At 42.2% G+C, this 27563-nt stretch overlaps 1 protein-coding gene across 3 annotated transcripts in view; it reads left to right on the forward strand.

Moving 5' to 3' along the window:
• The window catches only part of LOC144818569 (E3 ISG15--protein ligase HERC5-like), a 511308-nt gene that overhangs the window by 260100 nt on the left and 223645 nt on the right, over positions 1-27563 (forward strand). For all 3 annotated transcript variants that reach the window (XM_078676100.1, XM_078676101.1, XM_078676102.1), the window contains 2 exons: positions 3644-3751; positions 23811-23969. In XM_078676100.1, coding sequence (XP_078532226.1) covers positions 3644-3751; positions 23811-23969 — 267 coding nt within the window. The remainder of the gene's footprint in view (positions 1-3643; positions 3752-23810; positions 23970-27563) is intronic.

Below are 27563 nucleotides of genomic sequence, written 5' to 3' on the forward strand. Positions count from 1 at the left end.
ACAGAAGACCAGTCAGTAAGCCCTTGGAGTCACTTTGGTTCTAGGGATGTAGAGATGAAGGTGCAGTCCTTCTCACTCCAGGCTAGAGGGACAGCAGAGCAAAGTCCAGCAGTGTCCAGCAAGGGACAGTCCTTTCAGCAGCACAGCAGTTACTCTTCCTGGTAGAATGTCCTCCAGTCCAGAAGTGTACTGAAGTGATAGTGTCTGAGGTACAGTACTTATACCCATTTGTGCCTTTGAAGTGGAAGAGACTTTAAAGAGAGGCTTTTAAGGTGCACAAAGTCCCTTCCCATTCTGCCCTGTCTCCAAAACGCACTACAGGGGGGTATGCAGCTCTTTGTGTGGGGACAGGCACAGCCCATTCAGGGGCAAGTGTCAGCTCCTCCCTCCCATCCTGCCACGATGACCCTTCACGATGTTAATGGCCCTTCAGGATGTGGATGACCCATCGGCCACACCTAAGCTCCCTATGTGTGTGGCTGTCTAGCGGGAAAGCGCAAAGCCCAGATGTCACCCACACCAGACATGTATTCAGAGACAGACAGAGGCACAGAATGGTTAAAGTAAGAAAATGCCAACTTTCTCAAAGTGATATTTTCAGACTTGCAACTTAAAATCCAGCTTTATCATAAGTTTTGATTTTAAATGGTGAGTCCAGAAACACTAAACTTGAAATGTCTATATTTTCACAATAGAAAATTACACTTATAAAGTGTCATAAGGTATTTCCAACGTTAACCTATGGGAGAAATGGACCTTGCTTTAGTGAAAAAATGAATTTAAGAGTTTTACACTACCAGCACATGTCCAACATCTTAAATACACTGCACTCTGCCCTTGGGGCTGTCCAGGGCCTAACGTAGGGGTGATTTATATGTTTCAAAAAGGAAGGTTTGGATCTGGCAAAAGCGTTAACTTGTCAGGTCGACATGGCAGTTGAATACTGCACACACACTCTGCAATGGCAGGCCTGAGACATGCTTAAAAGGCTCTGGAGTGGGTGCCACAATCGGTGATGCATGCCCACGAACAATGATGGATTCAACCCAGATCTGTGACTGGGGGTGGGTGTCTGAAAAGTTTCAGCACTCCGTTCATCATCTCCTTGTATTTGCTTTGTTTGGCCTAAGTTGACAGGGTGTGCCCAGACGTGGGTCCTTTGCCACTGGATTCAAGCTAGCCTGGCTGATGAGGGGTGTTAACCCGAAACTGGTTCCAGGATGCTTGTTTCCAGTCCAGGGAAGACATGGCTTGGCAGTTCGGGCTGGACTGTTCCCATGAGGCACAGGGTCATGCCTGATTTGCCTATAGCTGTGTCTGAACTGGGGTGGCGAAGTGAGATAAAGAACGATGATGGATTCAACCAAGATCTGTGACTGGAGGTGAGTGTCTGAAAAGCTTCAGTACTCCATCCATCATCTCCTTGGGCCCGATTCACAGAACTAACCTAAGACAAAGTCCTAAACTTACTACCATTTTGGTATTCACAGAAGGCACTTACTCAATTGGGTATTCACAGAAGGCACTTACTCTTTTCAGTATTCACAGAAGTTAGGTGTCCAATATGGTAGTAAGTTTAGGATTTTGTCTTAAGTTAGTTCTGTGAACCGGGCCCCTTGTGTTTATTGGGGTGCGGGTACAACTGAACCGCCACGACATGCCACCTGTGAATACATAAGCCTAGCCGGAGAACTATAAAAGCTTGCAATATCTCTACAGGGCCATAGGACGAGACTCTATACAGCTACTGGACCGGTTGAGAAACCAATGGGGACTGAAGGACAAGGACTGGTAGAACATGCTGATACGGACAACCAAAGTATCCCGAAACACACGTTTCAGTCTGATTAGCTTTTATATACTTCACCAAGCATACATAACCCCAGAACGTATTAATCGATACTTTGCTAGAGACAACACCAAGTGCCAGAGATGCAATGTGCACGGGGCCAAGTTCATTACCATGATATGGAGTTGCCCATACTTGACGCACCACTGATAGGAAGTGACTCGAGAGACAGCTAGGACACCGGCACATGTCCTGCTCAGCCTGTTCCCACACACCACCAAAACTAAGAACACGGACAGGTTCCAAGATCTCACCTTCATACTTGCGAAGTGAGAAATTACAAGCAGATGGAAGACTCTGGACGGTCCCAATGTTCACAGATGGAAGCAAGAGCTGGTGAAATGGGCTGGATGCGAAGACAAGGTTTTCATTTGCAATGCAAGACTTGGGATAGGCAAGATGGAAAGGGCTCAAGCATGGGAGGTTTTGACAGAAGAACAGAGGAGCGAATGCAGAGAATCAGAGGCTTCCACTCCAGAGAGACCGTCACAACAGGAGAACCCACAGAGGCAAGATGAGGATGGGGTCATAGTACAGAACCCGAGAGATGGGGACTCATAATACCCTTAGCTCCGGGTGGGCTTAGACATTGAAAGAAGGTGACTGGGAAAGCAAACACACACAGTCAGATACAGAGGAAATGAATTATTGAGCTCACTAGATGATGTTCGGAGACAGCAGTGCGGGGCGGGGGGGTTGAATGTTACCTTGTTGGCGGGGTGGGGGGGTAATTGGGATATGGATAGTAGATTCGTACTAAGCAAAGGATGAGACTGAGGACACCAGGAATAATACGCATTTGTATATGCATAATATGTACTAAGATTTACTGACCAGGAGAAGGCTAAGAAATTACCTGTACCACCATTAGCGAAAAGGCTGACTGTTATGTAAAAGGCAATACAATCTGTTTGAAAAAAAGAAAAATCATTTCCTTGTGTTTGGTTTGCATACACACTAGTGGCATTTAATTTACAGGCCCTTGGCATCTGTAGTGCACTTTATTAGGGACTTATAAGTAAATTAAATTTGCCAGTTGTGGATAACCCAATGTTACCATGTTTTAGGGAAAGAGCACATGCATTTTAGCTTTGGTCAGCAGTGGTAACATGCCCAAAATCCTAAAGCCAGCGAAAATGAAGTCATCAAAACAGGTCAGAAGACAAAAAAGTCAGGGTAAACCTCACCAAGGACGCCAGGTCTGTCACACCATTAGGTACTAAAACCGTTTTTGAGTCTCAGGTCTCCGGATGACCATTTTTTCACCACAACTCCGAATGAACAGTGCTACTTGGTTGAATAACCTTGTGGACTACCACTTAAAGATGGCTTTGCACTAGGCAGGACGTTATACCTGTATTACGCGTTTTCACTATTTGTCCTCAGACTTAGCTTCACTCATTTAATTAGAGAACAGTTGGCAGGAGTCATACCCATTGACTCAGACTTTACAAGGAAGCCTGGGTACTCAAGCCTCTTGAAGCTCATTTTGGAGCCACCATAGCTCCTTCCTTTAAGGCTTTGAGCCTCAAAGGGTTCTGCCGGTGTAAATTTTGACCTGACAGCCCATCTGCTACAGGTACCTCAGGTCAAAGTGATGGTCACCCCACCATATTTTGTGCATGATGACTTCCACTTTTTTTCCTTAGTGGGACCACCATGCGAGGAAAGGGAAAACCTACTAAGGTCCTCATGCACAGAGCTAATATTTTATTTTGTATTCAAGAGTGTATTCTGTGTTTAAATTGCTAAGTTGAATGTTCTACTTCGGTGTATCTTCCTTTTCTCTTACAGAATGTTGATGACTCCTGTATGCCTCTGTTATGTATCCAGTTTCCTTTTCTCCTCAACCTACTTGCAAAGCGTCAAGTGCTTCAAATTGATTTAGCTCTCAAACAAAAGGTACAGTTGCATTGTTTTTAGGGTTCCTAGTTTAATATTTATTTTCTTGAAATTTCCGTCTGTATTTGTCCATATTTCTTATTTGCTAATTTCTTATCTGTAATTAAAAGTACACTTGTACTTGATTGCCTGACTGGTTTCAATGATATGAACACCCATAAATAATAAATTAATAGACCTGTCTGAATACATAACAATTTTAGTATCAAAGTGTACACATCTGCAGCTGTTTAAGCCTTATTCCTAAATTTTCTCTTATTTTTAGTTCCCTTATTTGTCATTTCAGACAGCTATTTGTCTGGCAGCCACAACTGACAATATTTATAATCACACAAAAAATCATAATTTCCAGTTCGAGGCATTTGAGCTGCAGATTGTACACTATGCATAGATCGCCATCTGGTGTTGGGCTCGAATGTTTGCATGTTGTTTTTGTCTTCGAAGAAGTCTTGTTGTCACGAGGATGGTGACTCCTCCTTCGGTCGACAGTGTGCATGGGCTTTGGCTCCATCGCTAGATTGTTTTTTTATGCCATCGGGTTTGGATGTGACTTGGTGCGCTTCGGATCAGTATCTTTATCGAACCCCCTTTGACACGCAATCACAGTTAACGACGGTATTGTCTTGATCGCGAGCCTTCGACGCGCACCCTAGACAACTTCGATTACACTTCGACGCCTGCGAACCTTGACACAGGCCATTGGGCCTACCAGCGCCGATAGAGACGGGCGTCGATGGAATGGACTCCACTTAAAAAATGTCCACAGTGTGGTGCTAAGTTTCCACACTCGGACCTCCTTCCCGTTTGCAATCTGTGCCTCTCTCCGGAACATCGAAAGGACGATTGTGACGCTTGCCTCTCATTTAAATTGAAAAAAAACCCATCTGGGATCATCAAGCTCAACGCCGCAACATGCAGCGAGGCACAGGTTCCTTTCCGGACATCTTCCATCCAGGTCCCGATAACCTTCCGGAGCCAGAACAAGAAGAGATTCCGGACTCCGAAGTAGACGTCTCCGACGTTGAAGATGACTTCACCCGGGCTCAAAGGGACGTGAGTACTGAAACCCCAGCCACAACCAAGTACATACCAATGGCTCCGGTAACACCTTCGCCTTCGGGCTCAGGTTCACACAGTATAAATCTTCGAACGCCCCGCCGCCGGGCCCGGCACCGAAGGACAATGAATAGCCATCCGGCTCGCGCCGACCATCCGGTACAGAAAAAAAAACCTCTGCACCTAAAGCTCAGTCGTCAGAGTTGCCATGCCCTCTTCCACTGGCACTGGGAAAACATTGAGCACCAAAATCTACAAAAGATTCCTCGGCATCGAACCACTTCGATAAAGCATCGGCACCGAAGCGACCGGATAAAGCATTGGTGCCGAAGCAGCCCAATAAGCAATCGGCACCGAAACAGCCAGATAAAGCCCCAAAGCAAAGACAAATCTTCTGCACCAAAACACACAGAAAAGACTTTTCACCGAAAGCTTCAGAGCCAAGACCATCAAAAGACAAGGCACCGAAAGCTTCGGAATCGGGAAAGGATGCTGTACCGGACAATGTCCCAAAACATCCAAAAACAGCTCCCAAAGAGAACTTTACGACGCCAAGCAAGCCTATCGATGCCGAAGAGTTTTGCTTTCGGGATCCAAAAAAACTAATATCTCTATTAACTCAAAGACTGGTCACATAGTCATCAAGCCACCTACAAAGAGGAAACCAGAACATATGCCACAAGCTCCAGTTCCTCCAAAGAAGATTCATATAGCTAGTAACACTTCACCACCACCTTCACCTCCACCACCAGTTAACCCTAATTTAATTATTTCGCCACCACACTCTCCACAATCAGAGGATAGTGATAATTCACAAGGGGATGGGCAATTAGATGAAGACATAATGCCATTAGATCCCAATGATTCACCACAGGAACCAGACCCACGGCATGATTATAATACTGATCCTGAGCTAACAAATGATCCGGACTTCTACCCCACAAACCATCCCCACCAGATGACAATGTGGGGTTTGCCCAGCTAATCAACAGAGCAGCTACATACCGCAAGGTCAAACTTCATTCAGACCCTGTAGAAGAGGATTTTTAATGGGAGACTTTTGCCCAACCACAAAAATCTACTCGTCTTACCCATGCAACAAGGCCTTCTTAGACATGCTCCTGGGCTGTTCAAAGACCCAGTTAGAGCTAGGGTTCTTAACCCCAGAGTAGATAAAAAATACAAAGCAGCTCCCACTGAACCTATGAACATCAAGGGCCAACTTCCCTTAGATTCACTAGTAGTTGCTAATGCACTCAAAAGGGCAAACGCCCAAGGTTCAGGTGACACACCACCTCCTGACAAAGAATCTAAGTTATTAGACGCGTCTCAAGCCGCTAATTCATGGAAGATAGCAAACACACAAGCCCTTCTAGCAAGATACAATAGGGCTCACTATGATGAGCTGGACAAGCTCATTTAACATCTACCCCAAGAATATAAGGGCAAAGCCAATGACCTTATACAAGAAGGCAAACTTATAACCAATACTTCAATCAAATGTGCGCTTGATGCAGCAGACACCGTGGCACATGCATTAAATAACAGTGTTCTGCTACGCAGACACACCTGGCTCAGGGTATCTGGGTTTAAGCAAGAGGTGCAAAATACCATTCTAAATCAACCATTTGATCAAGAGCACCTCTTTGGACCAGCAGTCGACGCATCTTTAGAAAAAATTAAAAAAGACCCCGAAACAGCAAAGTCTATAGGAGCCTTATAGTCACCATCTGCCAGAGGCTCCTTTCGTCGGTCCTTCTATAGAGCAGATTCCAAAACAAATACATCAGAACACCCCACATCATCCTATAAAAGTCCCAACCAGGGCTCCTTTTCTAGGGGATACAATAGAGGAGATAACAGAGATAACAACAATAAGGGTAGAGGCCGAGGTAATAACACCCGCAACTCCCCTAACAATAAACTCTGACTTCCCTGCGCTTCCCCCGATCATCCCACTCCTATCGGGAGACGCCTCTCACAGTTCCTACCTGTCTGGAATTCCATCACAACAGACAAGTGGGTAAGACAAATTATCCAGTATGGTTATTGCCTGGAACTCCCTTCTACACCCCCCAACATTCCTCCATGGCAGCGTCCAATGTCAATAGAACACCTAATACTCCTCAAACAGGAAGTCTTAGTAATGTTACAAAAAGATGCAATAGAGCCAGTTCCTCTACTTCATCAGGGCACAGGAGTCTACTCCCTTTATTTTCTAATCCCAAAAAAGGACAGCTCTCTAAGGCCAATACTGGACCTCAGACCCCTCAACTTTTACATTCAATCCGACCACTTCCACATGGTCACTTTACAAGTGCTCCCATTACTACAGCAAGGCGACTTTCTCTCCACTATAGATTTAAAGGACACCTACTTCCACATTCCTATACATCCCGCTCACAGGAAGTATCTCAGATTTGTATTAGATGGTCAACACTACCAGTTCAAGGTGCTCCCATTCGGAGTCACTACAGCACCCAGGGTTTTCACCAAATGCCTCGTGGTGGTTGCAGCCCATCTCAGAAGACAACAAATTCATGTCTTCCCCTACCTGGTTGGTTGCCTCATAAAAAAAAACATCCACAACAGCTGTGTTCAACACACACTCCGGACAATACAGTTGCTTCACAGTCTGGGATTCACAATAAATCTAGGCAAATCCCATCTCCAACCGTCTACAATGCAACTATATCTAGGGGCTACCGTGAATACTTCCACAGCCTTAGCATATCCCAATCCCATCAGGATAAATGCTATACAAATCCTAGTTCAAAGATTTCAACCACAACACTCACTACCAGCAAGAGTGTTCATGCAGCTAATAGGAATGATGGCACCTTGCATTTCTGTTCTCCCTCATACAATATTGCAACTGCACCCATTACAAGAATTGTCTAGCACATCAGTGGAACCAGGCTCAAGGTCAACTAACAGATCTGGTGTTGGTGGGCGACCGCACACATCACTCTCTGCAGTGGTGGAACAGAAAAAACCTTTCCAAAGGGGAGTAGTTCCTTGAGCCAGTTCCACAGATAGTGCTAACAACAGATGCATCGCTCACTGGCTGGGGAGCACATTTCCAAAACCATACTATTCAAAGGTTATGGACCTCTCAACAAAAACAATTCCACATCAACTACCTTTAATTGTTGCCAATCTCACTAGCGTTGGAGTCTTTTCAACCGCAATTGCTAGGCAAAGCTGTCCTAATCCGTACAGACAACATGACAGCAATGTATTACATACAAAAACGGGGGGGACACTCTCTAGTTATCCCGTCTAGCACACAGAGCATCTGGAGATGGGCCATTTCACGGAAGATATACCTCCTAGCAGAACACCTACCAGGAGTACACAATCAGATAGCAAATCTGCTCAGCCATCAAACACAACAGATCCACAAATGGGATCTTTATCCTCAAGTTCTTCTTCCATTCTTTCACATGTTGTGACATCCAGACATAAATCTGTACGCCACACACCAAAACGCAAAATGCCCAAACTTCGTATCCAGGTATCCACACCCATTGTCCAAAGGCAATGCGCTATGGATTAATTGGTCAGGCAAATTTGCTTACGCTTTTCTGCCTCTCCCACTCATTCTGTTGCTAGTGGGGAAACTCCAACAGCATTCCCTCACAATGATCCTGGTTGCTCCACCATTGGCAAGGCAACCATGGTTCACAACTCTGTTGGAACTATCAGTAGTGCCACATCAAAAGCTGCACCTCTCACCCAAGCTTCTCACTCAGAACCATGGCGAGATAAGACACCCAGATCCCAATCAGCTCAACCTTGCGGTCTGGCTCCTAAAATCCTAGAGTTCGGTTACCTTAATCTTCAGCCAGACTTTATGAACAATATCAAAGAAGCTAGACGCCCTACAACAAGGGCATGCTATGCAGCAAAATGGAAGTGGTTCGTCATTTATTGCTCTCACAACAAAATTGACCCGCTGGATGCTTCCATTCAAAACATCATCTGTTACCTTTTGCATCGACAACAATAAAACCTAGCGTATACATCTATAAGACTACATTTAGTTGCCATAGCGGCCTACCTGCAAAACAGACAACATTTGTCTTTGTTTAGAGTTCCCCCGATCAAAGCTTTTATGGAAGGACTTAAAAGAATAATTCCACCAAGAGATCCACCCTCTCCCATGTGGAATCTCAATATAGTCCTTACCAGACTAATGGGTCCTCCATTTGAACCATTACACAAGTGTGAACTACAGTACCTTACTTGGAAAGTAGCATATTTAGTCGCCGTCACATCTCTCAGAAGAGTGAGCGAACTCCAGGCATTAAATATACATTAACCATTTTTACAAATCCATTATAACAAAGTGGTACTTAGAACAAACCCAAAATGTTTACCCAAAGTAGTATCTGGCTTCCATTTAAACCAGTCTGTTGAACTACCAGTATTCTTTCCTCAACCAGACTCAGTGGCAGAAATAGCTCTACACACCCTTGAGGTTAAAAGAGTATTCACTTTACTACATAGAAAGAACAAACTCCTTTAGAAAGTCCAAACAACTTTTCATAGCATTTTCCCCACCTCACAAGGGCAATCCTATATCCAACACAGGAATTGCAAGTTGGATTGTAAAATGCATACAAATATGCCACCTTAAAGCCAAACACACGTTAACCATTCCCCCTAGAGCTCATTTTACATGTAAACTAGGGGCATCTATGGCATTCTTAGGGAACATTCCCCTGGATGACATATGTAAAGCAGCAACTTGGGCCACACCACACACCTTCACAAAACACTATTGTGTAGATGTGCAAGCAAAACAACAAGCTAGTGTGGGCCAGGCTGTATTAAAAACACTTTTTCAAACTACTGCAACAGATACAGGTAGCCACGGCTAAGGAGGATACTGCTATATAGTCTAAGCATATAGTACAATCTGCAGCTCATATACCTTGAACGGAAAATGCTACTTACCTGTATGCATCTGTTCTTGGCATGTAGAGCTACAGAGTTGTACATGCCCACCCTCCTCCCCGGATACCTCTATATAATCCAGTATTATCTTAATGAGATACATCACACATGGACATCTTTCTGTTTCTCACTACTCCATCTAACCCTACTGGCAAAACAATCTAACGATGGAGCCGAAGCCCATGCGAACTGTCGACCGAAGGAGGAGTCACCAACCTCGTGACTACAAGACTTCTTCGAAGACAAAAACAACATGCAAACATCCTAGCCCAACACCAGATGACGATCTATGCATAGTGTACAACTCTGCAGTTCTACATGCCAAGTACAGATGCATACTGGTTAGTAGCATTTTCCTTTTTATCCACATTTAAAAATTAATACAGGAAGGAAACGAAATTGTTTTCTGTCTGTAGTTATCTGTAAAGATCAGTAAAAATAGAAAACAAGGAGCCTTAATTGTTTTGTATAACCAGTTATCAGCTGATTAATTCTATGTGGTGTTCTTAGAAAAAACCAATACATTTAAAAAGGCAAATTGCAAAGAAAGTGTCACTGCGACTAATCGAGCCAAGCATAATTTATCAAAGGTGGGGATTTTTTATAATTAACAACTAAGCTCATGTTCATTATACTCTTCTGTCATCAATGAGCCTTTATGTATGTTTAATCTCATCTCTGCTATCAATACTACACCCAAAAGCAGTCACACTGTGCCCACAGTACTCACTCCACCTTGCAACACTCACACTAGATCCTACACTAAGCACTCCATGCATCACAGCAGTTACAACTTTGTACATTGCAGTTTAAATGTATTGGTTTGGAAAATGACATGTACTGAGAAGCTGTTCGCGTGAAGGGCTGTGACAAAAGATGATTGTACAAACAATATCTGGGTTGCTTTATATACTGGAGGACTAACATGCACTAAGATTAAATTCAGAAATACCTTTAAAAATAATTTTTCATAGAATATTTTCTGGGATCATGGAAAACAAGCTAAAGTATAATTAATTTGAAGAGACACTGACATTTTCACGTATTGTTCCCTTCTCCATAAACATACATTTATTTTATTGCTTTTGCTGAAATCTTAAATTACTTTTTCCTTATTGGATTACTGTTAACTGATAAAACACTATCTAAACATTTAGTTAATTTAATTCCTCAATATTTTTGATTTTTTATTATATTGAATTTCACTTTTTGTACTCCATTTGTACTTCAATTGATTTAAAAACCTGAAAACTTTGAAAAATCATTCATAATATCTATCACGTGTTTAACGGATTGTCTTGCATTCAAACAGTGTAGCCATAATATAATTTGCATATAGCATTAGTTTACCTTCTCCTGTAGCTAAATCAATTTCCTTACTGTTCTTACAATTCTTGACGCAATAGAGAGGGGCATTGAATGTCAACTAAAGCACTAACTGATGCAATGATTGGGACAACCTTGTCTGATACCTGTTTCAATCAGGAAATAATTAGAAATAAAGTCACCAAAGAATGACCAGATGTCTCAGGTTTGCGCAGACAGTCGTAGCTTTTCTTGGTCTGTCTCAGCATCTTTATGGATTATTAAAATTATAACACCCTCTAGTTTTAGGGAGATTAGATCATAAATAGAGTGCACACTTTCATTTTCTCTGACCATCTCATGTTAAATCACTGCATGGACAGAAGTAAACTGTTTTAAAGACTCTCTTGATGTGCTTCAACTTGGGTTCAAGCAGCAAAGCAGAATAGAAAGACAAATCAGCTTCTGAGAAGACCCTCAACTGACGCCTTAGATCATCAGCCTTTCTCTTGGCTTCATCACAGCAGATGATAGAAAAGGCAAGCTTGTTAACTAAGGAATACACATGTTTGCAAAATTTTATTTTGAAATGTAGAGATATTATCAAAACTTTTGTTAATTATTTTATGGATCCATGTGCCTCCTCTGTCACCTTCCTCTCTGCTTTATTGACACAAATTGATCCATATCTTGTCCATGTTTTATAAATTCCTGAAACTTTCAGTTTTGTTTTTTCCTTTATAAATTCAAAACTACAAGTCCCAGAAAGTAAAGAAACCAGACTGAAGGAGCTGCTCATGGGCAACTTGATATCTGTAATTTTGTCTTCGGACTAGTCGATGCTCTCTGAAATAAAGCAAATTACATAAGCTCTACAACTTTAATCTTTCTTGCCATCCCACAAATGTATGTATGACTATTTATTGGTTTGTGGGATGTGCCTGTATAGTTATTCTGTGATAGTGGGTGCGGCCATTATGGTTCTTGTGAAGTCATGGTCAGTGCCAACATTTAGTCCTGCATCTTTATCAATTGCCCGTTCGAGTTTTTGCCTTTGAAAATATGGTCACCTGAAGTCTCCACGATTATTCTTAGCTGATGGTAAGTTGTATATTATCTTTTATCATATTAATTAAATTAGGTCCTGCACTAAATTTAGTCATGTTTATAAATATATATTCTCATTCAACTATATCAAATGCTTTCTCTGTGTTTAAAGATAGAGCAATCTTAGGACACAGGGAATAGTTTTCTGTCCGTAAGAAATGTTGCATAACTCACACTTTACTTCGTGAAGACCAACCTGGAACAAATCCCGCTACAAGTTTGTTCCAATCATTTTGTCTCTAATTTTCGCTGATTAGGCGACAAGGCTTTGGAGGGGGTTTTCTGATTTTCCCGATTTAACAGAGGAGCGTGCTCCTTTGTTTCCAGCCTTCCCCCTAATTAACTTTTACCTTCTCTCTGCTTCTCTCCTTAAACCTAAACGTACGTCACTTGCTAGGTGGTGTGACACTTAAGTGGATGCTACAGTGAGAACTTTAAGAAACTGCTCAATGATTGTAGTTTTTATCTTCTTTTGAGAGTGTTTTAGTTCGTGCCCTCCTTCCTAAAGTTAAAGTTGACTAATTCATCCTGACTTTTGGCTCACCAAATTTATTTTGTGTAATTTGTCTAACAAACAGAGAAAGATCTCATTATTCCTCAACCAATCATATGAGGCGTGGCTCACAAACTGGCATTACCATTTCATAACCAAGAAGGCATCTCAGTCAATCCATTTTAAATTATTTTTTAGACAAAGCTTGCAGATAGTTTCATGAAGTTATCACTAATTTACCTGAATCAGTTTCTTGTTTCTTTAATAACTCAAAATCTACTGAAATGATGTACACAAACAAAGGGTCTATTCTGATGAAATGTAGTCTACCTTCATGTCAAGTTTGGTGTAAACCTATCCAGTAGTTCTTGCGTTATCAGATAGCAAATATGAACATGGGGAGTTTGTAGAAACCCCTTGAAATATGATTTCGGTTAACTGTGACACTCTTAAACTATTTAAAACAAATTCTGAACCAAGAGCCAGTTGGCAGATGGGTCAAACCTATGTCAAATATAGAGGATATTTGTCAAAAGAATCAGAAGTTATTAACAAAACAAAGCATCATTTCCTATGGACTAAGATCACCACAATGTGTGGGGACGTGGCAATGGGGCTGTTTGTGTGTATGTGTTTTGTAAAATACAAAAAATAGCAATACAGTGTCTTTAAATAGCCTTTGTTATTATAGTTGGACAGTCTTTCCCTCTGTAAAGAGTGTTTCAGGACCCACGCTTAAGCAGAGTGTTTATGAATTTATTGAAGATACCCTTGAAGGAGAATGGTTGTTAAAGGTAGGTCACTTTGGGTCAGATCTAGAGTTTAGAAGATGGTACTCCATCCGTCAGGGTGGCAGAGGACATTCTATCTGTCACTCTGATAAACTATTGTCCACCCAATTTAAAGTTCACCTCTGACCCTGTGGTGATATCTGTACTGTGACAGGAACTGCCCTTATAGCAGTTCTTTTCAAGAGATAAACATTTTGGTAGATGGCTGCTGCAATTTTGATGTCTGCCACCAAACATTTTTTTTAAACAAACTCAAAGTGGGCGTTTGTTATTGAAAAACAAAAAACTAAAGACCCCCAAACCTAGGGAGTTTTTTTCCATAGGTGTAGGAGTCACTAGTTGCTTTTTTCTGTCCCTCGCCACCAGGTTTTCAACTTTCTGCGATGCCCTTACTCCCCTCAGGCCATGAGATGGGTAATAATGAAGAAGCACGCGTTATGGTGAAACGTAAGTAGATTTATTCCATATCAGAGACAGCTTGAACAACCACCATAGAGAGACGAATCAGCAGGTCATCCGTCAGCTTTGGAATTACCAGAATCGTGAATCGCCCCCAACGTTCCACTAACACTAGAACACTGCACACCTTTCCCCTTAATAAGAAAAACAACAAAATAAATACAAAAAAACAAAGGAATAAAAACATGGAAAACTATTATATACAAACAATAGATCATAAATACATTAAAAAAATCCAAAAGAATAAATCAATACTCAAACAAATCTTTCAGTTTCATATTCATATTATTGACACATGAACTTCTCATTTCCAGCACATGTTCTTTGCCAATAGGTTGAGTAATACAGTGTGCCACTTGATTATCAAAATCAGTAGTTGGAACAAAGCCTTGTGCAACACCAAACTTGCTTGCACTAACATTAGACTCACTCAAACCCTGGGCATTCGGACCATCATAAATAACATTAGAACCAGCAATCCATTCACAATGAAATGAATTCATACTTGTATAGCGCACTTATGCCCTGAGGTGTCTTGGCGCTGTACGCATACCGCTGTGGAACCCTTCCTGGCTTTTCCTTGTGAAATGCCCACTTCTGGGCACCCCCAAGGTGAAGCCAGGCATCCCAGTGCTGTTGGGACCGTTGTGGAGATTAAGCAAGCTATTGCCCAGAGTTGCAGAGTGGGACCCATGATTTAGAATAGGCACCGAGACGAGAATTATCAGGTCCAAGGAAATTGAGCCCAAGACCCGCCGAGGCGGGAATTGAACCCTGGTCATGGGCCAGACCTCTGCATCAGGGTCTGCCGCTCTAACCATTGAGCCACACTTCTCCACAATCCTCATCAAACTTGCTATGAGAAAATCACTTTATCAGACTTGCTCTGTCCTTGGAAACTTCAGTGCAGTCATCACTCGTAAACCCATGTAACTTCTCATCAACCTGAAATGTCAACTTCCAATTGTCTCCAAAGCCCCTGAGCATATTCAATGGGTGTAACATCAACAGTTAATGGTTTGACAGACTTGTCACTCTGAGCACAAGGAAAACATTCCCTGACCCATTTGTCAACCATGCCATCAATACCAGGCCATCAGTAGAACTCTCTTATTCTTCTCTTAGTGGTGGACATTCCCATATTACCCTCATGGACCAAGGCACAAATCACCTCTCTCAGTTTCTGTGGCGGAACAATCTTGTCGACTCTCATGACAATACCCTGCAAAGACATAAGCTCCTTGTGAATTTTGAAAAACAAAAGCAGTCCCCTACTCAACTTCCTCTCTTCAGACCAACCTTTGCGCAAAAACGTCTGAACTTCACGCAGAATACAATCATCCTGCTTAGCATCTTTCCATTTGTCATCAGAAATAGCATTAGCTGAATACTCATCCACCAGGTTAATATTGACATCATTTTTAGTAAAACCACGTCACACTCCTCCTCATCCTTGATCTCAGCAGCATCCACTAAAGGTAAACATAACATAAAACCTCCATGAACATTCACTCGACCTCGAACATACTCAGCCACACACCGATATTTCTGCAATTTGGCAGACAACCTGGCTAAGCGAGCTGTCAATGTTCTACCTGCACCAGGCGATAGCATAGTAATCAATTAATTATGGTCAGTCCTTAACCGAAATTTGTTTCCCCATAAAAACTGACAGAAGTGTTGGACTGCCCATGTACAGGTTAGAAACTCCTTCTCAATAGTAGAGAGCACTCTGAGTCACGAAGCATTCTTAAGGCATAGGGAACCACATATTCATCTGTACTATCCTTTGGCATAAGCACAGTACCCAAACCCACACGACTAGCATCCACTGATACAATACATTCCTTGCAAATAACATAAGATTTTACAAAAGGAGCACAAACAATTTCTTTCTTAAGTTCATAAAATGACATTTGTTGTTCTTTTCCACATGCACATTTTGTGTTTTTCTTTAATAACATACTTAACTGATGCACTTTGGTAGAGTAACCTTGTACAAATTTGCCATAAAATTCAGTTAAACTCAGAAACAATACTAATTAGGAATACTTTGCACATGGTTGAATTTTGACCTGATGCCCTCACTGTAAATTTCATGACCCAAATACTCAACTTTGTTCTGCCTGAATTTGCATTTAGAAAATTTCAAAGTCAACCCTTTATTTTGCACCCATTCAAAGTTTTGACATGTTCTTCACTTGTTCTTCCAAAAATTAAAATGTCATCCTGGAAAGCAACTACCTTCAGCCGCGGTCGGTAGGGGAGTACCTGCCGGGGCGGTGACATGGGGGGGGGGGGGACAGGGTGGGGGTTAGTAATGTATGGATAATGGACGTTTGCAGGTAAGTAAACATTTAAATAAATCAAACGAATTTCTTTGCGCGCACTGCATCCCCAAATGCAATGCAGTGCGCGCAACGAAATTCATTTGATTTATTTAAATGTGTACTTACCTGCAAACTTCCGTTATCCATACATTACTAACCCCCACCCTGCCCCTCCCCCTCCCCAAGTCACTGCCCTGGCAGGTACTCCCCTACCGACCGCGGCTGACTACCTTCCAAAACGTTCTTAATTAAGCACTGAAAAACAGAGGCTGCACTTGCTAGACCAAAAGGCATTCGCAAAAATGTAAACATACCTTCTGGTGTTACAAAGGCTGTTAACCGTTTAGATTCCTCATGCAACTCTGCTTGGTGGTAGGTATTTGCTAAGTCAATTGTGAAGAAAACAGAAGCACCAGATAGGGTAGATATTAATTCATGTATATTGAGGAGAGGATGTTTGTCAACCTAGATCTCCTTATTCAGGCTACATAGATCGACACACAAACAGAGATCACCTGTACCCTTAAGGGACAAAACAATGGGAGACACCCAAGGTGAGTATTCTATGGGTTCAATTATATTCTTCTGAACCAAATCATTTAACATGACTTTAAGTTTCTCCCGATATGCTAAATGTGCATTTCTCACCTTGTGCCTGGCAGGTATTGCCTCATTCTTAAGAATAATCTTATGTCTAAAATTCAGAGATCCATCAAACAGGTTTGGAAATATTTCTCTGACTCCACTGACAAGTTCTTCATTGTTAACAGAAACAACATAAACTGGTGGAGTGTCATTGGGGTCTACTCTTATGTCCATTTCTTGCTGATGAGGCCATCCCAAGATAAGCTACTCATTTAGTAGCTACACATACCTTCCCTCTCGGTTCTTCTTCCTTCAAATCTAAATCTACCCATATGAAACCTTCCAAATCGATGTTGTGACACGAGTACCCATCAGGTTGAATATCGGGTGAAAATAATTTTTTCTCACCCCAAAGTTCATTAAACAATTTCTTCCCAATAATACTGTGCAATGCACATGAGTCAGAGACACAGGTTTACCCTCAATTACTACTGTACATCTGGGAATACCCTTGCTATTAATGTCACCAACACATAATAACGAGTTTAAATAAGAAGTTACTTCTTCCTCATCATATGTGATGTGTTTGACTCTTTGAGATGATCAGCACAATTTACCAAAATGCCAATTTTTCTTACATTTGACATAAACTTTGTCAGGCAGGACACCCTTTAAAACGTCCTACATGGTTCAGACTGCCAAAACCTGTAACAAACTATGGTACTTCTCTTCCCATAAAATTAGTTGTCAAATGTTTTTCCCTCGACATCCGTTATGACAGAAATAGTCACATTCTTCCTTGGTCCCATTTGGTTCCTTACCACTGAAACCTCAGGTTCAGTAGTTTGAACTTTGACATTTTGATTTCTAATTTTAGTAACAAATCTTTCAGACTGTTCAAGTATTAAGAAAGGCACACAACCCAGCCAAAGTACGTATTGCAGAAACTAAGGGCCAGATGTAGGTAATTTTAATTTACCACCTCTTAAATACCGATTCATACCGAATCGGTATTTAAGAGGTGGTAAAATAGAGGGGGGGAGATGTAGGTATTTCTGATTCGGTAAATACCGAATCGTTAAGATTCGGTATTTACCGATTCTGTAAATACCTATTCGGTAATGCCCATTGATTCCTATGGGCATTGAAGCCCATGGGAATCAATGGGCAATACCGAATCTGTAATTACAGATTCGGTAAATACCGATTTTAGCAAGGGTGCAGGGGGTGTCACTTTGACACCCTCTAGCACCCCAAAGACGAGAATGTTTGCCATGTGGCACACAGACATGCCCTCAGGGCATGTCTGTCTGTCACATGGCTAGGTGTGCATGCACACATGTGCATGCACACCTGGAATCGGTATTTTACCACCCAATTGGATTGGGTGGTAAAATACCGATTCTGTAAGGCCACAGGGACTCTGAAGAGTCCCACCTACATCTGGCCGTTACCGAATCGGTAAAAATACCGATTCGGTATTTTACAGATTCGGTAAATTTACCGATTCGGTAAATATACAGAATGTGTAAAAATGGCCCCCTACATCTCGAAAACCAATTACCGGTCGGTAACGGACGAAATCGGCCATTACCGACCGGTAATTGGCGACCTACATCTGGCCCATAGTCTTCTATTGATTCCTCTTCCTTCTTTGCGCATGAATACAATTTGAACCTTTCCATCACTACGCTAATCCTCTTTCTAAAATGGACTTTCATATGTGTGATCGCCTGTTCAAAAACATCCATATCCCCTGCATCCTCTATGGGAGGAAGATTCCTAAATGCCTTCATACCTGCACCACCCAAACAATGCTTTAATAATGCTAGTTTCCTTTTAACAGGACAATCCTCTTTCTCAAGGTCTTCAACATATTCTAAAATCATAGGAAACCATAATTGCCACTCCATTTTGGGCTCACCTGCCACTTGTAAAAAAATGTGGTGGTGCCACAATGTTGGCCATAGTGAGAATGATACCACCCAATAGCACAATTGTTCCCACAGAATGTAAAGAAAAATAATTCAAAGGGATTCTTACTGTTACTTAAGGTGTGCCTGTCACCGATAAACAGGTGGAATATTATAATATTACAAATGGTATGCCTGTCACCGTAAATGTAAGCTGGAGAATCTTCTGTTTTCAAAGGTGTATCAGTCACCGATAATACAGGCTGGAGAACCTTCTGTTTCCAAAGATGTGCTAGTCACTGATGATGCAGGCTGGCGAGTGATGTAGGTAGTATAACTTCCAATAACAGTGAGCTGTGTACTCACAAATATTGTAGGCAAGCTAAATGTTATCCAAGAGAAAACGAGTAATACGGGCTCCAATAATTGCCCAATCCAAGATGGCCACCAAAATTTTACCAGAGCGTGGTGACATCACACCCTGAATGGGATGTGATGCTGGGTAACGCTAACCAGCACGCTCTCTGATGCTCCAGGCGCACCGATGCACACTCCAACCACTTAAAGTTGCGCACGCTGAGCCGCTGCCTACTGCCACCACAAATAACTACAAAATTGACAAGAATTCCCATCAGGGGGATCACGAACTCCTGGATGCGTGGAAACTTGAGTGCAATACCTGGTTAGATCGATCAAACTCTCCAGAGCACTAGCGCTGCTACGGACTTGATTAAGTGAGCCCTGTCTTCGACCCTGGTCGTCGCCAAATTCATGTACTAATGAAGAGGCACGCGTTATGGTGACACGTAAGTAGTTTTAAGCCATATTAGAGACAGCTTGAACACCCACCATAGAGAGACGAATCAGGAGGTCAACCGTCAGCTTCGGAATGACCAGAATCGCGAATCGCCCCCAACGTTCCACTAACAGTCGAACACTACAAGATGCTCTATCGATGGAAAGCTGCCAGTCCTCCCTACCTAAAATAGGGCGGACGGACCTTGATTTGGCAGACAGAGTATAAATCTCCCCTTCTTTACAGAAAAAAATACAAATCTTTTGTGATCTGAAACGGTTGGACAACATGGCTACTCCGCTCCTAAATCGAATAACGCTAGCATCTTTTAACACTTGACATTTCATGCATCCAACATGCTCCAAAGCAGAAGCAATTCTTCCATTTCATGTACAACAAATCGGATTTCTTTTAATTTCCAGTAAAACAGAATTCTTGCAATGTAGCCATTCAACTCCACATTGCTGTCTAAGGTTAGAATTAGGCCTCACTCCTCTGATTGCTATGGCAGATACTAGTCAAATCAACTACTTTAAAAATTGTAAGCGGGCAGGAATCAACCCACTAAACAAAATCATTTATAAAGAATTGGCCACCCACCTGAGTGATGGATTGGTGTCTGAAAGTTCCATCATTACGTTGTTGTTAAAATATAATCTCCCATCAATGGCTGACTTATTACACATGTGAAGATCAGCTTGAAAGTTACTGGTAAAGAATGGAATTAAAGCAGCACGTTGAATTAGTGAATTTAGTGCTGAAGCAAGGTACAAGTACAGTAGGTACACAAGTGAAGTCTACACTTCACTAAGACAATTATATCTTGATTACAACATAATGCTCTGGGGGAGGAACGTTTTCTTGTATTTTAGGCTTCTGTATCGTCCTTTTAAGGACTTTAATGGCTCTTGAAAATCAAAGGTACAAGCTTATAATATGTGTAAAACAGCTAATAAGTCTATAAAACATATATGTCCATCCCTGCTTGATGTAAGGAAAAAATACCTAACGCCCATTTTTAAGGACAAAGGTATTAAAACAATCTCTGAGGTGCTTTTATTGTGTTTTAAATACACTTAATCAAAATCTGTGGTCCATACTGTAAAATTTAAAAGTTTGTTCTTCAGGCTTTGGTAGAAAAGTTCAAAGACTGTTGTATGTAACTGTACTAAGGGCCAGATGTAGGTAGCCCAATACCGGTCGGAAACGGCCGAAAATACCGATTTTCGGCCGTTTCCGACCGGTATTGGGCTATGGAGATGTAGGGGCTCAAAAAACATACAGATTCGGTAATTTTACCGAATCGGTAAAATTACAGAATTGGTAAATTTACCGATTCTGTACATTTTACTGATTCGGTAAATTTACCAATCGGTGAAATGACCGAATCTGTATTTTCAGATGTAGGTAGCACTTTCAACAGTGCTTCAGGCCTTTCAGGATTCGGTATTTACCATGTAATACAATTGCATGGTAAATACCGAATCCCTGTGTACATGCACATCTGTGCATGTACACCTGTGCCATGTGGCACACAGACATGCCCTAAGGGCATGTATGTGGCCACATGGCACACAAGCCAGTTACAGGGGTGCAACAGGGTGTCAAAGTGACACCCTGTCCCCCTTTGCAATTCGGTATTTTCACCGATTCGGTAAATACCGATTCGGTATTTGCCATTGAATCCTATGGGCTTCAAGGCCCATAGGATTCAATAGCAAATACCGATTCGGTAAAAAATACCGAATTATTACCTACATCTTATTTACTGGTTCATAAATGCCGAATCGGTAAAATTCGGTATTTATGAATCGGTAAATGAGATTTACCTACATCTGGCCCTAATGGGCCAGATGTAGGTAATTCTATTTTACCACTTCTTAAATGGTAAAATAGAGGGGGGGGGATGTAGGTAATACAGACTCGGTAAATACCGAATGGTTAAGATTCGGTATTTACCGATTCTGTAAATACCGAATCGGTAATGCCCATTGATTCCTATGGGCATTGAAGCCCATAGGAATCAATGGGCCTTACCGATTCGGTATTTACAGAATCGGTAAATACCGATTTCAGCGAGGGTGCAGGGGGTGTCACTTTGACAGCCTCTAGCACCCCAAATACCCATGCCTAAGGGCATGTCTGTCTGTCACATGGCATAGGTGTGCATGCACACCTGGATTCAGTATTTTACCACCCAATTGGATTGGGTGGTAAAATGCCGATTCTGGAAGGCCTTTGGGACTCAGAAGAGTCCCACCTACATCTGGAAATTACCGAATCAGTAAAAATACCGATTCGGTATTTTACAGAATCGGTAAATTTACCGATTCGGTAAATTTACCGAATCTGTAAAATGATGCCCCTACATCTCAATCACCAAATACCGGTCGGTAACGGCCGAATTCGGCAGTTACCGACTGGTATTTGGGCTCCTACATCTGGCCCTTAGTCCTTAGTGCATATTGCGTCTGTTTTTCTTTTTATAGTAATATTTATATAAAGTTTTAATTATGTGCTGATTTTATCTGTATAACTTATTATTGTATAAACCTTCAAAGAAACGTAACCAATAAAATTACTATTCATTCATTCAATCCTGCACAGAACATGGAATCTTCCTCAAATTCAATTTTTCTTTCACAAATTGTATCTTTTACCTGAAGGTCATTGTGGAAAGAATTTTACTGCAAGGTAGTTCAATTCTCTATTAGACAACTCACACGTGGTCTTCTGTGTCTTTATACTTTCATACCTCCTCACGCGGTGATTTCTCCAGCCAAGTGGGAATAGTCAGAAAGATGTTCCTTTAATATGTCATGCTACCCAAAATAACTGTCTCTTTGGGGACAGTGAATTGCTCTTCGGAAAAAAAGTGTTTTTCTTGTGTCAAATTATAGCTAAACATTACAAACAAAAGGGAGGGGGTGTAGCCAAATGGCAGATGGGCCGCCATTCGAACTGGAAAACTGGGTTCGGGTTTTGGCGTCGGCTCAACCTCCTGTGATTCTGGCCGAATCATTTAATCTCCCCATACCTGAAAAACATAAATCTGACCTGGTGTGATGTAATCTGGTGATCATGTAAAGCGCTCCAATGCCTTCAGTTTGTGCTATATAAAAATGCAAAAAAATAAAAAAATAGTGACCCTGCTAATGATGGTTAGTTTCGATGTCCGATTAATAAATAGTGGTATAACCTTGTGAAGTCAACATTGGTTTAATCAAAACATCGGACCTATCTACAGCAATTCTCTTTTAAAGAACGATTTTGTTACAAAACATCTATTCCCGTATGTATCTTCATGATGGAAGATGCCTGGGCTGTGAAGTGTTTTAAACCACATAGGCATAAGATTCATGAGTCGTCTTGGTACAAAAGATAACAACCCATCAGCACATTTACTTCTGATGGAATTGCTGGTATTTTTTAATGTTACACTCCAAGATCAAACTTCTATCAAATTGTACAATGGGGTGATAAACACTTTGTATGGTATCCAAACTGGTGTGAACACTCTCCAGTCAGCGAAATGGCTCTTGCAGATCTAGAGTGCAGGGTATATGTTAAGGTAGGTTTAAGCTTAAGCAATTGTCATCTACAGGGTTCACATAATGAATCAATTGAATGTGGATATAAGAATGCAAATGAAGCAGAGTAGTATACATTGATTGCTGGCTTTGCACATGTCACCCTGTAAGTTAAGATGTAGAGACATGGCTGAGTTGTGTGTTGCTAAAGAGCCTCATTTGCTGCACACGAGAACGGATACATAATATATTGTACCAGGGACAACATACTCCCTCCTTGACCTTAAATGTGGAGTAATGATGCAATTGGTTATTTCACTAAGTTCTTGTTATACATGATTGTAAATAAAAGAAAATGGTTGTAGTCAAAATATTAACTATAACAAAATCAACCTGCAGCAATATTGAGTCCACATGTTTACATAGGTAAGTATGTATTTACTATTCTTAACTCCATTTCTGCTAACCTGGGCAGAATAGTGGTAGTTCATATTGTAGATGCAATATTGTTGCAGGTCAATATTTTGACCATGATATTGTGACCCTCCCCCGCACATTAGAAATATGTAACTGTTTTGCTGTGGTTTTGTTAAATTTCCTCCAAAATAATGTTCTTATGGATGGTCTTTACTTTTATCAGTGATTTCTATGGCTTTTCAGTAGTTTAAACATGACTGAAATAACTGACTACAAAGACTGGATGATTGACAATTGTTATTTTCATTTATTTAGGTGGAAGTCCTCAGTCTGTTAATGAACTGTATGGAAGAAAGCAGCCAAGTACCCGGCTTTCCATTTTTTTTTCTCACTGTCAGAAATACTAACATATTGGAAGATACTCTGGATGTGTTGAGTACAGCGAAGGATTGTGATCTTAGAAAAGCACTAACGGTACTGTTCACAGTATCATTTAGTCATTTTCCACAAGTCCGTGGACAGGCTATTTCACCAAATGTTATTAATCTGAATGGAACTGCTGGTGTTCTATCACTTTGTATTATCAGAAATAATGTATTTATATAGGCTGAGCTGATTTAGATTTGTATTTACCTTAGGTACTGAATACTTCTTTAAATAATGTAAATTCAAATACATATGTGTCTTTAGATTAAATATGTAAAGTCTCTGCAGGTGAGCCTTCTTGCTGCACCACATGCTTTCAGTTTCTCTTACTCCTTGAGCTATTTTCACCTGTTTCGTACATGCTCAACTCTCTGTCTCCAGTAGCATTTGCATTGTTCAGGTGTCAATACAGCTCCCTGCTTTTTTAAAGGTTAAAAAGCACCAGTACGAGTCATATGTGCTTAAGATTGTACACAATGCATAGATCACCATCTGGAGTTGGGCTCGGATGCTTGCACTTTGTTGTTGTCTTGGAAGAGTCTTTTGTAGTCACGAGTTAGGTGACTCCTCCCTTGGACGATAGTGCGCATGGGCATCGACTCCATCCTCAGATTGTTTTTTTCTGCCATTTGGTTTGGATGTAACTTTTGAGCTCCGGTTCAGCACCTTATTCTCCAAACCCTTTCGATTCGCAAACTATCTACAAATCGAGGGTATTGTTTTCCATTGCGTGATCTTTGACGCGCATCTCAGCTACTCTGTTCCAGTCGTCGATGCGGGCCTCTGGGCCTATCGACACAGTTTGGGCCTACAGCTCATGGAAAGGACTTAGCTCAAAAAATGCCCCAGTGTGGAGCAAAATTCGCACACAGTGACCATCACAAGGTCTGTAAACTGTGTCTCTCGCCCGAGCACGACGAGAACAATTGCCAGGCCTGCACCTGATTTCGATCCAAGAAGACCATCTGTAATCGCCAGGCCCGACGACACATCATGACGCAGTGATCAGCTCCAGCACTAGTGGACATCTTCGATGAAGGCCCGATGTTCTGGAGGAAGATTCTGATGACCTGGAAATCGTGTCCGAAGCAGACGACCCAGACTCAGACAACCATATCATTCCTGGTCAACGAGTGAGTACAACTGCCCATACCCCAACTCCACCCGAAAAAAAGAAGGCCCTGGTCAAGACTTTGCCTGCTGGCCCCAGTCGCAACCCAACACAAGATTCAGAAGCCCCGCCCCCGGGTCCTGGCTCCAAAGAAAAAAGACAAGCCTTCAGGTAGCTCAGGACAGAGCAAACTGCATATCAGTGTCCCGCAGGCGCCTTTGGCAGCAAAGACGGGAGAGCAACCTACTCCCAAAAAGAAGTTGGCACTGACCGCCAAAAGAAAAACCATTGGATCCGAAGCCAAAGCCTTGGGAACCGAAAATGATTTCTGTCTCCATAGCCAAGCCAAAGGACCCCAAATCACCTCCTAAGGCCTAGGAGCAGCAATCCAAACCCTGCTCAGACCAGAAGAATTTGGGCTGAAGAGGAAGAACTTTTTCGACCGGATCCTGTCGATCCATGGCAGAAAAAACTACATATAGGCCCCAAAACAGGACATGTGGCTACTTTTCCACATAAGAAGAGGAAGCTGGACACACCAAAAACTCCTGTAGTGCCTGTACAGAAAAAAGATTGTGCCACTTCACCTATAAGACCCTCTTCTTCTGTTCTTCCTCTTGAGCCTGTTCTTCCCCCTAAGCCTGTCCTTCCTCCTGAGCCTGTTCTTCCTCCTAAGCCTGTCTCCTAAGCCTGTCCCTCCTCCACAGCCTCCAAAACGTCCACCACATTCACCACCACCACAGGATGATGATAATAATTTAAGGGGTGGGGGATGCAACAATGACCCTTTCACTGATCCTGATGATGACACTGACGCACCACAGGACGATCGGGACGATTATGGTGACCCTATCGATCCCCAAGACCTCCCTGATCCCCAGCCATATTCAACAAAGCCATCTCCCCCAGATGGCAATATTGGCTTTGGTCAGCTTGTAAATAGAGCTGCTGTCTACCATGGTGTTCACATGCATTCAGACCCGGCAGATGAGTACTTCCTTCTAGACACCTTCCAGAGCTAGAATTCTCAATACCAGGATTGACAAAAAATATAAACCCGCCCGATGATCCCACCTACATCAAAGGGCAGCTACCCTTAGACTCACTAGTGGTAACTAACGCTAGGAAACGCGCCAACTTTCAAACCTCCGGTGACGCACCACCTCCGGATAAGGAATCTAAGTTGTTAGATGCCTCTGGCAAGAGAGTTGCTGCCCAAGCAGCTAATCACTGGTGCTTAGCCAACGCACAAGCATTACTTGCTAGGTACGATAGGGCTCACTATGACCAACTAGAAACCCTATTACAACATTTTTCCTGATCAATACAAAACCCAAGCAAATTATTTAATTCAAGAGGGCAAATTAATAACCAACACATCAATCAAGTGTGCCCGTGATGCAGCTGACACAGCCTCTAGGTCCATTAGCGCTAGTGTGCTACTCAGAAGACATGCCTGGTTACGCATCTCAGGCTTTAAACAGGAGGTACAAACAACTATCCTCAACCAGCCCTTCAATCAGGAACAACTTTTTGGACCGGCTGTAACCACCACTCTAGTAAAGAAGAAAAAGGACACGGAGACTGCAAAATCCTTGGGAGCATTACAGTCTCCATCCACACATGGTTCCCTTCATCGCTCCTTTTATACAGGAGCATCCAAAAATATTGGAACAGAGACCGCCTCCTCTTCCTACAAAAACACCACGCAAACATCCCCCAACAGAAGATATTTTAGAGACGGATACAGGGGAAATAACAACAAAGGGAGAGGCTGAGGTAACAACAACACTTGCTCCTCCCCCACTAAAAAACAGTGACTTCCCTCCACTCCCTCCAGACCATTCTACTCCGGTCGGAGGGAGACTCTCACAGTTCCTATCTGTCTGTGATTCTATCACAACAGACAAGTGGTTAAGACAAATTAGCCAGTATGGTTACTGCCTAGAACTTACAGCAACCCCGCCCACCATACCACCCAAACAGCGTCCAATGTCCCCGGAACACCTCACTCTCTTTAAACAAGAGGTTTTCTCACTGCTTAAAAAGCAGGCAATAGACGAGTTCCCTTACAGCATCAAGCAACAGGGGTTTACTCGCTGTATTTCCTAATCCCCAAAAAGAACGGGACCCTAAGGCCAATACTTGACCTCAGACCCGTCCATCTCTAAATACAGTCAGATCATTTTCATATGATCACTCTCCAACAGGTCCTCCCACTATTTCAACAATGCAACTTCCTTGCCACACTAGATCTCAAGGATGCCTACTTCCACGTTCCCATACACCCTGCTCACAGGAAGTATCTAAGGTACATAGTGGACGGACAACACTATCAGATCAAAGTCCTTCCATTCAGAGTGACCACCGCACCCAGAGTGTTCACAAAGTTCCTTGCGGTAGTAGCAGCACACTTGAGAAGCCAACAAATCCATGTCTTTCCATATCTCGACAACTGGCTAATAAAAGCCAAGTCATTCAACCAGTGTATTCATCACACTCATCAAACCATCCAGCTGCTACAGGACTTG

The sequence above is a fragment of the Lissotriton helveticus genome, chromosome 2_1, assembly GCF_964261635.1.
Source record: "Lissotriton helveticus chromosome 2_1, aLisHel1.1, whole genome shotgun sequence".
NCBI classification, from domain to species: Eukaryota; Metazoa; Chordata; class Amphibia; order Caudata; family Salamandridae; genus Lissotriton; species Lissotriton helveticus.